Source organism: Haliaeetus leucocephalus, unplaced genomic scaffold (genome assembly GCF_000737465.1).
Source record: "Haliaeetus leucocephalus isolate CR32 unplaced genomic scaffold, Haliaeetus_leucocephalus-4.0 Scaffold555, whole genome shotgun sequence".
Classification (NCBI taxonomy): Eukaryota; Metazoa; Chordata; class Aves; order Accipitriformes; family Accipitridae; genus Haliaeetus; species Haliaeetus leucocephalus.
Window position 1 is genome coordinate 16,444,367 of NW_010972991.1, and position 16,205 is coordinate 16,460,571.

The following is a 16,205-nucleotide window of genomic DNA, read 5'->3' on the forward strand; positions in this document are numbered from 1 at the left end:
CCTGCAACTGTTATCTATAATTAGCAACTAAATTATATAATTACAATGTACTTTCATTGTACTTCTTGCAGCACATTTTACCGTTGTCAATAAAAAGGCAACTTCAGCTTCACCCAGCTCTGTAAAATGCTCAGTGATGCGTATCTGTGCAGAGTCACTGAAGGTCACTGCCTTCACAGGGTGATGAGATTTCACACTCACACTACACAAATGTAAATGACTCAAAGAGGTAGGGCACTGTGTACAAGTCTCTTTCCAGATATTTAAAAAGAACAAAGCTGTTGACTAAGTACTCTGTGCTCTCATTGAATTTCATAGGCACGCTGAGACTTTAGCACTTCTGAAAAATAAAGCTCTTATCTTCCACTGCGATGCATGTTGTCTAGTCATCTGATCTACTGTGAATGAATACAAGGAAGGTGTTAATGTTAGCAAATCAGAATGGTAATATTTTACACCCCCTTTTCAGTCACTTTGTACAGATAAAAAGGGAGTGGAGCAACAGAAAATCAGGCTCAGAGAATGCTGACTGGGAATCATGTCAAGATCCCTTCCTTTGTTACAGAAAACTATTAGTGAAAAAGGCAACAGCATTGAGCATATGATCCATTTTTCTGGTACAAAGTTTGCCATAACCATATATCTTTGTGAACTTAACCTGTAGCAGTAACACAAAGTATTGCCATTTTCACAGATGCTTTTTCTCGTCTAACGGAGGTGCCATAACAGATTCTTATTTGCTCAAGCTTAGTGCTCAGAGAAGTCATCTTCCAGAGGCCAGGGCTGAAAAGCCACTTATCTCACAGGGTATCTGTACACCAGTAGTCAGCCTCTGTAGTAATGAGGACATGAGCATAGGAGCTCAGCACAGACTCGTCACGTGAATATTTACCTAGGGTCTCAGCAGTAGCATTCTCTGCAGCTCCAGCGCTATCAGTACTTAACTACCGCCCTCAAAACCGGTTCTTCTCTGTCAAGATGAGCTGCAGTCACATTTCGGACTGCAGTGCAGCCCTATCTTTAGGTACATGGTTTCAGTTTTAGGAAAATAGGAATTCCAAGAGGCTCTCACCTACTCTATCACCTCTCAAGCTGTCACATGCATCACCCTTTAAAATTTGCATTTTTGCCTATGATGTTGGCAGCGTTGCTTGAAAGTCATACTATTATTTACCGCTTAGTGTAAATGTGGTCCATAAGATGGCTGAGTTACCTAACAGCTCATTGTCACTGGATGTGGTTGCCTCATTCCTCTTCTCCATGCTGCTCCCAGTAGTGTGACTGTGCTCTTTTGTGACAGTTCTGGTAACAGTGCAGAATGCTACAGCAATTCTTCAGCTTACTAAGGTGAAAGAAAAGTGTTCATTTGTTGTAATGGTTTAGTTTTGTACCAGTGTAGTGACCTAAACTGGCTCACTAAAAGTCAGATAAATATTAGATTTGGTCCAGATCAGTGAGCGTGAGAGAGGATGAGGAATGGGGCTTTCATTCAAGTTGGCAATGAGCTGCTGGCTCACCACCACAGCTCACCTTACTGAACCACGCTTCAAGATGAAACCTTGTGCTCTCTGCTCACTGCTTAAAGTGAGACACTGGCACTTGGTGTCTTCTCAGCTTTTAACGAGGACTTTAAATTGGTTCAGCCACTCTATCGGCCTTAGTGTCCACGATAATTTTATACTTTTACAATGAAATTCCTGGTTTTGGATTGATTTATCTTTTTTTGCAACACTGCATACATAAAACAAATAGCAGAAAACCTGCTGCAGCCAGCCTTAGTTATACTGAATTACATCCACGAAGATTCAACTACTGACCAGCTTTGGCTTTTGTAAAGGATCATAGTGATTGATATGAGGCAATGGATGACGTATGTCTGAAAACAAGGAACTTTCAGCCTCATAAATATATTTTCTACACTGAAGAGATAATAGCAGCCTTTTAAATTGTTCTCAGATGATTAGTCTCAAGTTCAAACCTAATTCTGGTGGCTGCTATGGGGAGAATTAACTCCATCTCAGCCAGACCCAATACACCTTCATTAGTCAAAATCTTTCAAGAACAAATTAAATTCCTTCAACTCATCAATATGCTAGCTTAAAAAAAATGCTTTTTGTTGTAATTTTCTTTTTTAAAGTGTATTAAATTGCAGGATGAAAACAGAACAGGAAGACTTTCAAAGGAACTCAGCTTTTAGAAACTCAGTATGAAGAGATTTTTCAGAATGGAGCTTAGAAAAATTTTTAAAATCAAACTACGATATGCAGAATAAATGTTAAAATTCTTAAAAATTATAAAATCCAATGGAAAATAATGGAAAAATTCTTGGATAAGTTATCATGTAGTATCTAGACATCCTGCATAGTGCGTCACAAGCCAAGCCTTTCCTTGTTCTTATAAATGTATATAAAAAAGGCCTATAAATATGCATAACAGTAAATAGTCATGGAGGTTTGTGATGAAAACTTTTATTTGATTCTTACTTAGATTATGTAACTAATGTCCATATATTTCCATTTTCCAAGTAAACAGATTATATAACTATGGTCCTAAAACGATATTCATAATCTAAATGTTCAGAAAGGCTGAAAGTATAAGCACTGGAACTATTTCTTAAAGAATGTTTCTCTAGAATGCTATTGATCTGAGTACATTTCCATAAGGATTGCTATCTTCAATCTGGTCTAAACTTCAGTGTGTGACACAGGTATTTTTATGTATGTATTGATTCAGTTCATCTGTCTTTACACATCTCAAAAGAATATCTTAACATAGAGAATATAGAGAACATTGAGAATATTGCTGTATGCATACAGGCTATTAAGTTCACTTTTCTATTGAAACAGATGAGACATAAACCAGAACCTGCATTACCACACACCCTTCTTTCACAATCTACATCTCCCTGTTCACAAATGCTACCCAAACTTTCCTTTACAATAAGTTACTTAATCAACAAGGTGAAATGGAGAAAACAGACATGTGTGACTTCCCACAGTACATGTGACAATTTAGCAAGTTAAATATTAGCCAGAAATAAACTGGCTTAAAAGTCTCTTCAAGTCTGAAAGCCTGTAAGTGCTGCAGCATGACCAATCAAATCATTGCCTAAACTACATGGCTTCAAAAAAGAGGGAAGGAAAAAAAAAAAGTACGAGAAAAATTAAAAATTCAGTAAAGGGAAAAAGCACCACTGAATAATGGAAAGATTTTGATGGGTTATACAAAGTGCGAGCAGGCTGCTGTGTAAGTAGTGGCAATGTTGCCACAAGGAACTCAGTCAAGTTTTTAAGTGATCTCTCTCCGTTTTCCCCTCTCTCTTTTATCCTGTAATGGTTCTTTTAACATGTAACAATGCCCAACCATAATAATCTAGTAGGGCCAAAAGACTGCAGACTTGTTTTGTCCTCAACACATCTTATGTTCTAAGATGTAACTATTTTAACAGTAGAACATGACACATTTTACAGGAAATATTTCAGAAATAAATTATAAATTATATTTTTCAAATGCTTTCACATTTCAAAGCCATGTAGAGAACTTTATAACTAAAAAAGTGATCTATAGCCAAGAAAACACAACGCTGAGCTAAACATTATTCTTGTTTTCTCTGTGCAATAGTCTTTAACTTTTCCATGACAAATAGGATTAGTTCAGTAGAAAAGGTGAAAATGTTAGCATACATGTTAGCATAAAACTTCACTCTTAGGAGAGATGTAGGTACTTTGCAACCCAAGGCAAAATAAATTTCTTAATGAAATTTTACAACAGAACCACTGAGCACCAATAGGACAGACTGCAATGACCCAATTCTCTTCAACCAGTTTTATTTAATATTTTCTCAATTATCAGAAAAGTCATTATCATTACATCACATTTTCTCTATTTGCCCCTAAAATTAGGATTTTAATATCAAAACAGTGGACCACCACAGGAAAAATGCATTAACAGCCCTTGAAATTAATGAAAGACACTAAAAATTTCAAAAGACATTTATAGGGTTTTAAATATATTTTCAAGAAAATATTACTGTTGGAAAAAGTTAGCTAGTATTTTCACAAATAGGGTGAAATTCAGTTCCTAAATCAGAAATCAGATTCCTAGGCCGGTGGCCTGATTTTCAAAGGCACTCATCCTTTGGATGATTTTCACTGGTGGGGTGGTGAGGAGATGCAGTGTTTCACCCTTTTGAAAAATTTGGCCACCTCCTCAGGGCTCTGACTGGGAAGTGGGGACAGATTTCTGTAGGACTGTAGCTATGACAGCTCCTGCCCTAAGCTGCCTGGCTCACCCCTCACACTTGTGCCTTCATCACAGGACCAGTTCCAATGTTATATAGCAGCCCCTGAACAGCTGTAGTTGAAATTACAGCCAGACCCATTAAAGGACACAGAAAGTGGTGTCACTTTACCTAGATTTTTCATGCCAAATATTCCTGGTGCCTAGATTGTGATTTGCAATGGATGAGGCTTGGATGGGGAGAGAACTGGGAGAGGATGGCAATTATATGCTTTCCTCTGGCAAACATACGCTTTCAGCTCTCACCTTTGACAATATTCAATTTAATCTCAAGCAGCTTCTGTGACTAACTCCGGGTCTTGGATGGCACATTTGGGGAAGCTTGGGGCAACAGGGCTAAAGGACAGAGCATCCTAGGAACCCAATTTTCAAGTGAATGACATAGATACAGCCCATTCTGCTTACTCCCCCTCCACTTCTGTTTCTCTACTTTTTCCCTTCTGATTACCCTATCCTTTAATATCCATAAAAATAACAGCAGAACAAGGAAGATGCTTACATTTTTAAAGAAAATGTAAAAAGAAGCCTGCCACATAATTGATAGAATACTCCTAACTAAATAATCATTTTGTAAATTAATTAAGATTATTTGACAATGGCTCTTTTAGTTTCTGGTAGTTAATTGGGGAAGTAGCAAAATTACCTGCAAAGTCAGTTTAAATATGTCATAGGAAAGCACTAAAATAATTTAAAATGACACTGAGTCTAATCCAGTCATTAGATCTGTGACAGACAGGTTTGAGTGTTTTGTTTTACTAGAAGAATAATGAATTCATCAAAGTATGCCGAAAATTATAATTTGAAAAAATAAATGTCCCATGTATTCTGGAGACGTTACATGTCCTTTTTTTTGGCTTTATTTCTGTTTGCTGGGATTCCTCTGTGAAAAGTCTATAAGTATCACAGTATTTAGCTAAATATTCTGAAAACTTCAGAGAAAAATTCCACGGTGGCTTTTTATTCTATCATCACAGCTTTGCAAAGAACTGAAATGTTTTACACAGAATCCATCAGGTCTTCATTTTGGCTTATCTCTGCCAAATCTGTATGAATTAATAGCAATTCCTTCTGATGCAAGACTCAGATCGCAAGTCCCAAGTTTGTAACTTTGTTAAACTGAAATTTTGATTAGAAATAAGTGGACCAGGCTGGGTAAGATAAGAACTAACTCCATAGGAAGCCTTGCATTTCTTAGGATTAATCACTTCCAGGCATGTTTTGACATTTCTTTCATTGCTATTTAAGGTAAAAGGTTAATGAATATTTATTGAGTTTATTCAGCAAATATTCCAGCTACCAAGATGTGAAAGGATAATGGGAAATTATTTTGAAAGTATAACACAAGCTTCTTTTGTTTTCTATTTAAATTTGAAAAAGATTTGAAAGGTGCTCAAAGAAAGCAAAAATGCTTTATATGACACTTTTAAGATTGGTCACTCAGACAATTCAATGGCAGAAAAAGAAACATCTTTACCTTCAGAATAGAAAATTTTGACAATTTCCAGGGCAAAATACATCTTGTAGCTAGTGTTAAAAATATAAACTGAAGATAAGTTCCAATGATAAAATTTTTCTCTAAGTTAAAAGTATTAAAAAACATGTTGTCCTATTAATAATCAACTTAATCTCATCTGGAACCATAAATAACTACAACTAATGCACTAAAATACTTTAATAATAACTCATAGTTCTTCCATTGCATCACATCAGGAGAGAATTAATCTGGTGCCCACACAACACTTCTGCTATAGCTGTAGTTCCAGCAAAGTCCCAAAGTAAAAGGAACATTACAGTTTTAATGGTTTGTGTACATTTGCATATAGAAGGTTCAGGTTGTAATTTAGTTAAGGTTTTAATCAATAAAATTGAGAAGTAGACTTTTTTGTTGGAATCAAAATGCTATGAAATTTTTCATGTTCGTTTACTTATGAGAAAATATTCTGTCTTCTCTGACTATTATGTGAAAATATTTCTTCTTCCTTACTTCAGCAAATCCCTATCTACACTCAGATTCTCATATGGCATAATCAGTTACACACCATCTTTTCAGCATGCATTATAATATCTAAGAAGATATTCAATATAATTTTATCAAGAAGCTTCAAATGTTAATATTTACCATCTTTTTGCCTAATTAGTGTTACCCCACAAAAGTTTCCTGTCTTGATGCAGTGTGTACCTGCCTGAATGCTTCTGCCAGGAGAGCTAAAGGAGTGATATAAGAATGTGAATATGCAGCCAAGAATTGGGAAAAGGCAGGGCTCTTTCTGTGAAGGATATTATTGGCTTATGCCAAGTTTGAGTGACTGTAAATTTAAGATATTATACAGTAGATTCCTCTAAATGCTGCAGAAGATCACATCCCTTTATCTTCTAAGGAACAAAGAAGTGTCTAAAGTAGGAGGTTTGGCAAAAATATAAAAAAGCATTCTTTACTATTAGAAATCTCTGCATCTTTAAACATTCTAGTTCTGTTACCATCTACACATCTATGAAAAATATTTTTGTAGGAAAACTCTATCGTAGCCAATTCTAATATTTTAAAGTAGCAAGATACTTCTCATTCAATGTTGTAAGAAGTACTTTAAAAGCAGTGATTTTTTTATTCCTTAAACATATAAGGAGAAAAGCGTAATATTTCTTATCTCTCAATATTTCTTATCTTTGCACTTAAAATAGAGGTAGTTTATAGGAGAAGGCTGAAAAGAAAAAAAAAAAAAAGAAGAAGAAATAGAAAAACAGAATTCTGAATTTCCAGTCAAACTTTTTATACATTAAAACCACATTTACCTTACATAAGATGTAGAGGTCTCTATGGAAAAAATTATTTCTTTATAAATGCAAAACACAATCTCTTACACTGCAATATTAAGTGAAATAGTAATAAGAAATTTTCATAGAATCATAGAATCATTTAAGTTGGAAAAGACCTTCAAGATCATCGAGTCCAACCATCAACCATGCCCACTAAACCACGTCCTGAAGTATCCCATCTACTCGCTTTTTGAATACCTCCAGGGATGGTGACTCAACCACTTCCCTGGGCAGCCTATTCTGTGACTCCCTCAAATCTGGCTCTTCATAAAACATGTCAAACATCTCAGCATTTTAAATAATCAATTATTCTCCTTATGACCATTCAAAATTTCATACTTTGAATTCTAAGATATCTGTATACTGAAACTGTGTGCAATTTCAAAGCCTTTTGTGTTTAAGTCAAGTGCTGCAGATCAGCCCTAAAATTTTGCCTTCTAGTATAATTTGTTCCAGAGAAGTTAGACTTTCAGGAACTCTCTAACCTGAATGGAGCAAATTTTAGAAACAATGACCTCATTCTGATCTAATTTAGCTCAGTGTAACTTTGAAGCCAAAGTTGTTGAAGATATATCAAACTGGCACAAGTAGGATTGAAATCAGGTCCCTTATCTCTTAGAATTTAAAAGTGAGAGCACTGTGACAGTATCCCACTTGCTTGGCATCTCTGCTCATGTAAGACATGCACTGTTCCTGCAGTAGCACTCAGAAGGTGTGCTTTCTGCTCCTCACACCATGAGCTACCATACATTTTCAACTTGTGATGAGTATATTGTTTCCAAATAGACTGTATTCTCTGTCAAAAACTGAACTGTATGTCTACCAGGTTGGTTTGAATATTGCAATAAACAAGTAGGTCCTGCAAGCTGTTCCAGACATGAGGACCTTTTTAACTTCTATAATGAAAAACTGCAGTTATTCATACGTTTGTAAATGACCATAACAAAGCCAAGGCAGGGTTATATATCTATGTTTTCAATGCAGTTAGTGACAAAGAACAGTGTATTAATCCCTTGGCCTGCAAACACACATTTCTGCTCACACAGCCTGCGCACTGCAGCTTTCAGCCAATAACACAGGGACGTTGAAGTATGCAAGATCACTGCAGCCTATCTATCCACATGTTATGGTGGGGGTGCTGGTTGACAGCCGGCTGAATATGAGCCAGCAGTGTGCCCAGGTGGCCAAGAAGGCCAACGGCATCCTGGCCTGCATCAGACATAGTGTGGCCAGCAGGAGCAGGGAGGTGGTTGTTCCCCTGTACTCAGCACTGGTGAGGCTGCACCTCGAATACGGTGTGCAGTTTTGGGCCCCTCACTACAGGAAAGACATTGAGGTGCTGGAGCGTGTCCAGAGAAGGGCAACCAAGTCGGTGAGGGACCTGGAGCACAAGTCTTAGGAGGAACGGCTGAGGGAACCGGGGCTGTTTAGTCTGGAGAAGAGGAGGCTGAGGGGAGACCTTATCGCTCTCTACAACTACCTGAAAGGAGATTGTAGCCAGGTGGGTGTGGGTCTCTTTTCCCAAGTAACAAGTGGAAACAGCCTCAAGTTGCGCCAGGGGAGGTTTAGATTGGTTATGAGGAAAAATTTCTTCACCGAAAGGGTTGTCAAGCACTGGAACAGGCTGCCCAGGGAGGTGGTTGAGTCACCATCCCTGGAGGTATTTAAAAGATCTGTAGATGTCTCACTTAGGGACATGGTTTAGTGGCGGACTTGGCAGTGCTAGGTTAACAGTCGGACCTGATGATCTTAAAGGTCTTTTCCAACCTAAATGATTCTATTATTCTATGGTTCTATGCATATGAGTTTCTTTGATAATAAAAATGGGCATCCATCTAGCTATCATGTTTTAATAAAAGAACAGTGAAAGAAAACACTAAACTTAAGAACTGCGCCTCTGACAAAACAGAGACACATTTGCCTTTCCCACCACAGATTCCACCCACATCAGATGTCAGCCACCGTCTGTGCAAACAGATACCTCTCGCAGGGTGCTCTGGAGGGTGGCTGGGAGCATGGTATGTGTGTATGCCTGAACTGTTTACCACCATTGGAAAATCTACTATGTCCTACTTTATATTTAGAGCAAATTAGAGCAATATTTAGAGCTATCATGCACCTAGATTTCCTTGAATGAATTGTCTCTTTCCATGTGAGATTGTCTTTTGCTGGAACCGTGGTGTTTGAGAGATTATTAAAGAATTGTAGGACATTCAGGACCCCCAAAATATTTGGGGAAGGAGCAGAAGGAACCCCAGCTCCAGCGCAGGCCACCTCTCTGTTGCCTACGTTCTGAGTGGGGGTATGACAGCCCCAGGAACCACTGGCTCTTCTGAACGTGGCTGTGGCAAGTCTCTTCAGACCGGCATTTTGGCGGACTGCAGGTGTGACAGTATTGCCACAAGGAATATATGGGCAGTGGTACTGTTTAATTTTCTAACTCTACCTGGAAAGCCTGTAGACACAGAGAATAAGCCTGTAGGACTCTGCTTCACATCTGCTTCATGCTGGCTGAGAAATTATGGGGGGCCTTTCAAACCTGCCCTAAGGCCTATTCCTTACAATTGCACTGACAAACATCTAACTGAAAATGCAAATAAAAAATACTTTAATATTCCCTCACAACAGAAGACACTTAAAATGGAAAAGTGATGGAGACAGCTTGGCCTAACTTGCACACCACAAAAAGCATAGCTTCATTTAGAGCTTTGTAGATGACATAGTTCAAGGTTCACTTTACTGCAATTAACACCACAACCATTCTTACTTTATAAACCATGTTTCTCAGAGCCTTGAAATTGAACCAAGTAAACTGAGATGGTTTTGAGAAAGAATTGGTGAATTGAACAATCTAGAACATTTACAAGTAAGTCATTATGATCTTTATGTTTACTGACTGAGGATCCATTATGCTGCCATTTAAAATTTACAATTTCATAAAAGCACTAGCATTTCAAGAATTGCTTTTCTCTAACATTTTAAGCAATTTTGTTCTTTCAGTATTAGGGAAAACAGAAATATACCTAATATTTTTGTTCAAAACATATAGTCACCTTCTGTTTTTTTCCTCTGAAAAGTGTATTTCCTCAAACAGATGGGGAATCCTGCTGTGGAGATACAGGCTTGGACTATCCGCTACCCTGATCTTCAGGACTGGCAACAAATGTTGCAAACGGAGACACTGTCTTTGATGTTTCAGAAGCCTGGTATTCACATCCAGAGTAAATAAAGGTCCCTTAGATAACTTGGAAAAAATCTTGGGAGCTTCAGAAAATATTGAATAGCACAATAAGTAGGAATTGTTCATCCTATGCACAGAAAAAGGCAGAGGCCATCTGGTAAATTAGTATTCAGTTATGTCACCAAGGACAGTTTTAACATGTATGAAGATCTGCACAAAATTCAATCTGCAAAATATGTCTAATTCTGGCACAACCTAAATTTCAAGTGAACACATCTATAATCTCACTTATGTCCATTTAACAGTGTTGTCATGCATTGTTTCCTGACCTTTTAAAGAATGAACTGGCCTGTCACACCACTGGCTCCTCACCATAGTCCTGCACTTCTCACCTCGCCAACCCCCCTCTCAGCACCTCAGGTCAATGCTGTCAGGTCCACGCTCCTTGCTAAGGGAGTCCCAGTCCCTCTTTGCCAAAGCTCTGAAGCCCAGCTCAGCCCTCCTGTCCTTCTCTCTGAACGCCCTTTTCCCAGCCCCTCACCGTCAACCCCAAACTACTGCTTCTGCTTCTCAGCCAATCTCAGAATCCTCTAACCTACCGCTCAGGAAGCTCCAGTTCTCACCTTCCCAGTTAGGTTTATCAGGTCTGTTTCCTTCCCTTTATCTGTCCTTCCCAAACCACAGGTCACAGGTTTGACCTACCTGCTTTGCTCTCCCCTCTTCTTCTTCAGCTTCCACTTCCATCTCAATCCACCTGTTTCCAGCCACCCAACGACATTTTGTTTTGCAGTTCTTAAACTTCCTTGCCTTGTCTGCCAATCCTCTTGAAGCCTCCTGATTCCCTTTCCAATATGCCAGTCCTCAGCCTAGTTTACGACCCGAATTTCCTGGTCCAAATATAGTTGCATTACAAAAACTATGCAGTATCTTAAGAATCTTCTCTTCTGGGGTTGAATCTACATCTACAATGCTTCTTCTCCATGCCTGTGTTTCATGTGGCTGTCTACTGGGTGCCTGAGTGTTGTCTAGGTGTTCATCAGCTTTCTCTGCTCACAGGTTCCCTTGTCCCCCTTAGAGAGGAGGCAGGACCATTCCAAGGCAATGGTTTCTCCGGCCATTACCAGAAACATGCAGAAAAATAATTTTGCCTTGTCGCCTCCATGAAAACAATCAGATTACATTTTTTAAAATCAAGGAAAAAATTACATTAAAGCAGATAGCTACTGAAGAGAGATCAGACCCAAATACTAGAAGTCACAGGCATTCAGTAATAACGGATGCTCTTCCCAGAGCTCTTAGTCCAGCAGCTAGTCCATGTCTCTGTTGGACATGTGAAATGAAATGGCTATCTTCATTTTGTATGCATATATATGTTCCAACCATATGTATGTATCAATCCTTTTCATTTTAGAGAAAAGCTTAAAAAGGCAAACTTTCAGCCCTTTTAAGAGCATATGACTATAATTTTTCCTACATTTTCAGATAACTCACAATTTTCAGACTAGTTTCTTAAAAACAATGTCAGGGCCTTGTAAAATCTCAGATGTAATTCAGCAAACAGCTGCTCCTCCTGCTCAGGCCAAGGCTGCTCCTCACAGCTGAGCAGTTGTTAATATTTATTTGCAGAATCTGTGAAAAGATATGGGTACTCCATAGAGAAAGAGTTGGAGGACAAATTATTCTCCTCTTTTGGAAAACTTATTATTACTGCATCCAAATTCTCACTCTAACATTGCCACCCTTCATCACTCCAAGGCCAAATATTTTATATTTATCATTATATCTTTGGCTAAACAGACTTTGTATGTGGCTTAAAAGGACAGCTGAGAAATCCCCAGGTCTGGGGAGTTTCTGAGGGGCAGAAAACAAGTAATTTGGGGGGAGGAGAAACCCATTTTTACAGGAGGTGTCTAAATTAATTTATTTTATTTTATTAATTAAGGAAATATTGTATTGCAATACAAGGAAGGCTGGTGGGGGTTTATGTGCTGGATTCCTTTTGGTGATATTCATGAAGAAATCACTTGTTTATAGGGACTCTGAGTGCAGGCTGGTTTATATGGTAAGCGAGGTTCATGAAAATAAAAAGAATGACATAGGAGTTTGTGGGTCTAGCTATAGCAGCTGTGAAGTCTGGACCCAGGTGCTGAGACCCCCTCTTCCTCTTCATCCTAGAAGATCTCTCTTCCCCATGCCTAGCAGAAGCCAAATCTTCCCAAATCCACTCAAACAAATACTTTTCCAGAGCTTCCGCTCCAGGGGTTAAAGAGTGGGCCAGAAGTATGAATGGGGCTGAGGTTACTGTCCGATAACGTGACCGGGGTTGCTGAGGCTGGCACCAGCTGGCCCTGGCTCAGGTACAGGTGTTACTGCTGGGATGGCTGCCTGTTCCATGCATGGTCACTGCCCCCCAGCCCATCAGCAAGGGCAGAAACAGGACCCTCCAGCACGGGCAGCGTCAGAAGCAGTCAGATCTCTTCCCCAGTTCAAGCAGTTACTCTCTTTCTCTATGAAAAACCAAGGCTGTTCTCCACACTGGTTCCAGCCACAGGCCACCACTGGGCCATGTCATGAAAACTGCTTACAGTAATTCAGTCAAGATTAACAAAACATAAAACAGAGCACATTTTTCCTGGAAAATTTTGCAAGATTTGCATTCATTTATAAAACACATGCTCAATTTAGCTTCAATCACTACCTCAGAAATCAGCACAGACTTGATATTATATCATTATTATTGAATACTGTTATCAATAATAATGTTTCCTTTGACAGCTAAAATACAAAATTATTTAAGTGAAAGCTATAATTTATGTCAGATTATTATGATAACAGCGAATCTAACATTGTATAGCATGTTTTAAATGTTTATGCTTTGTATATTATGTGTACAAAAAATATATTGTTTGTATATTATTCTGTATCCTATGTTTCTTATGCTGAATTTTATTAAATAAACACTTTGTTACTACTTCTCATATATCGAGTGGGTCTATTTTCCTCAAGGTTGCTACTAAGAACGAAATTGTGAACACCCTGAAGTTCATTGAAGTTTTTCTACTCATCAGGAAGACTAAGGAAGTCAAGGTTTCATCACAGTTGTTTCGTGTAAGTGCATGTAACCATCTACTTCGACCTGGGTGAAATTTCCTTCCATTCTACACTATCTTGCTCCTTATTTATCAGACCATGGTTGCTACTATTGACATATGAAAATTCAGAGTTACTTCACTAACTGTAATTAATTACTTGCTTCAGAACAAATTTGATAGCAATATTAATAACAAAGAGTAGCAAATTTTCTAATTCCAATCCACAACAGCCGATGACCATTCACAAGAATTAGTAAAGGTGCACTAGCATAGGAATAATAACTGAAAACAGGTTATAACTATTGTGCTTTAGACCAACAACATACAAGAAGGTAAGCAAACTAATATTATTCATTTGATTCAGTTTAAACTGATGGTCCCCAATGCTTTCATATTTAAGACATACATTACCTTTGGATAGGTTGGGAATAATTTCAATTAATCTTAGCTTTTCTTTCTGACAGTGGAGTGACTCCAACATCATGAATCCTAAAAGGCACTAAAACTGAAAAGCACCATAGCCCCACAGCAAAAAGAAACCTCCGTTGGTATAAACCACATCAGTCATTTTAAATTTGTTTAAAAACTTGAATGGGTTAACTTTATATACACAGGGTTTTTTGCAGATCAGATGCTCTTTAACCCACAGCAGACAGCATGAAACTGGCATAAGCTCTGTATCATGCGCTTTAGTGAAATTTAGAGAAATGTGGTCATGCACCCACACTTGATCCAGATCAAATATGCACTCATTGTGATCCAGGAGTACGCAAATCTGGTATCAATGGATATGAAACCATTGCCTTATATGACAGTCCAGCTTTAGATACTCTGCAGATTTAATTAACAGGTTTTTCAATAGGCATGTTTTTTCCCTTAATGTATTCAAATACTTCTAGTAGGTGTGATGTTCTTTTCCATGTAAATCTTTAAATTTAGATTTAAGTAAATGAAACACAAAATGAGAAAAAAACAACTTCCATCACAACAAACTTAAGTCACCTGGAAAGGGCTGTAGATATGTGGTTGCAATCAATTCTAACAGGTAAAATAAACATACAATTGAATGGAAACTAAACCACATCTATATATTGAAACAGTCAAAAAATTAGAAATCTTACCTTTTTCACTAACACTTTCACTTTCAATCTCTACATCATCACAACTCGTATACTCTGGAGTGGATGCCAGTTCTTCTTCTGAGCTACTTAATGAAACCTGGCGCATTTTACCTCCCTTTTTTGTTTTATGGGGCTTTGGTGGTGGAGGTCTGACTGATTCAGACTGGTCTGAGCTGAGTGAATCATTCCGTAACATGGTCTCCATCTTTTCACGTTTTGTTTTCCGTACGGCAGAATTGGGATCCAAATGGTGTTGTTTCCTTAATGAATCAGAGCGCCTCATGTCTGGTCTTTCCAGAGGAATTGGACTCCTCCTAGGTGTAGGAGGGCTATGATTTGTGGTCCTCTGACGATTGGGACTTGGTCCCTGAGCCTCTCGAGTTCTTTCCATAGAGTATGAACGCTGATTTTCCATGGCAGCCCTGCGCTCAGACACTGATCTTTGTCTTGACGGTCGTTCCATCCTCAGCATAGACATCCGAGAATCTTCCAACTCGGTATTTGCCAATGAGACATCACTATGTCTCCGTTCATGACGTGCTCGGGACACTTCGGCATGGATACGCATTTGTTCCTCATACGGTTGTGGCTTGACTGGATAACGAGCCAAATTAGGATCACTTCGGTACCGTGCCTGGTATTCCTCTTCCCTCCGCTGCCTTTCATATTCTTCCCTGTGTTGTGCATCTTCCTCTTCTACCGGATACTCCTTGGAACGCCTGCGACTCCTTCTGTTGGAATCTCTATAATCACCCAGTTCAGGTTCTTCATATAACTGAGGCCCACGCTGCGACCGTCTATCTGAATAATCTGATGGTGACCTGGGCATCGCACTGTCTGATGTAGCATACTGTGAATATTCGTCTCTCTCGTCCCTTTGGTCGTACCTTCTGTTCTGTTCTCTTGATATTGATGGGCTTCTTTTCCTAAATAATCATGAGAAGAAAGAAGAAAGAGAATTCTGTCAACATTTCTTGCAGCACAAATATACAGTTAATTCTAATTAAATGATAGAATGATCAGCTGATGGAAAAAAAAATCCGTTTATTGCATTTCTTTGTGAATGTGCTCACACATTTTCTGTACTAAATTAAAGAAAGCATGTCATGCTACAAATCTGCTTATGGCGCACAGTTTAAATCAAAAACAGGTTTAAAGGAAAAATGCTAATAAGAATTATAAAATATAGAATACAAATACTTGTGCTACTTTGTAGTCATAACTGCTTTACAAGTACCAAAATTTTATAATCCTTTGTAATCATTTTACAGCGATACAACTTGACCATATACTTCCATTACAGAGGGTTTTATAACCACCATAGAAATTAAGGCTAGATGGATCATTCAGTTAGTTTGATCTTTTAGCAGCCATTATTGCTTAAAAATATACGTTTCAGTTCCCACAAAACTATAATGTGTGCCAAAGGCATAAAACAGGACAGACAAAGATCCAATGGCAGCACTTGCCTAAATCAGATGAACTCAGAAAACAAAACATTTTTTGTGTTGCCTAAGAAGGGAAAGAGCTTCAAAGTCCTGCCTGTCTGACTTGACAAAAAATCCTTACCATTCCTATAGGGATGGCGATAGTATTAGTCCAAGCATTTGAGCAAGACACACCAGCCAGATACGAGAATGGTGTTCCTGTACCACTTTGACTCTTTGTCATAGAAGATATCTAGCCACAGACAACTTC

At 38.4% G+C, this 16,205-nt stretch overlaps 1 protein-coding gene across 5 annotated transcripts in view; it reads right to left on the reverse strand.

The window, feature by feature from the left end:
• The window catches only part of RIMS2 (regulating synaptic membrane exocytosis 2), a 487,588-nt gene that overhangs the window by 259,569 nt on the left and 211,814 nt on the right, over positions 1-16,205 (reverse strand). For all 5 annotated transcript variants that reach the window (XM_010577010.1, XM_010577008.1, XM_010577012.1 and 2 more), the window contains one exon: positions 14,508-15,433. In XM_010577010.1, coding sequence (XP_010575312.1) covers positions 14,508-15,433 — 926 coding nt within the window. The remainder of the gene's footprint in view (positions 1-14,507; positions 15,434-16,205) is intronic.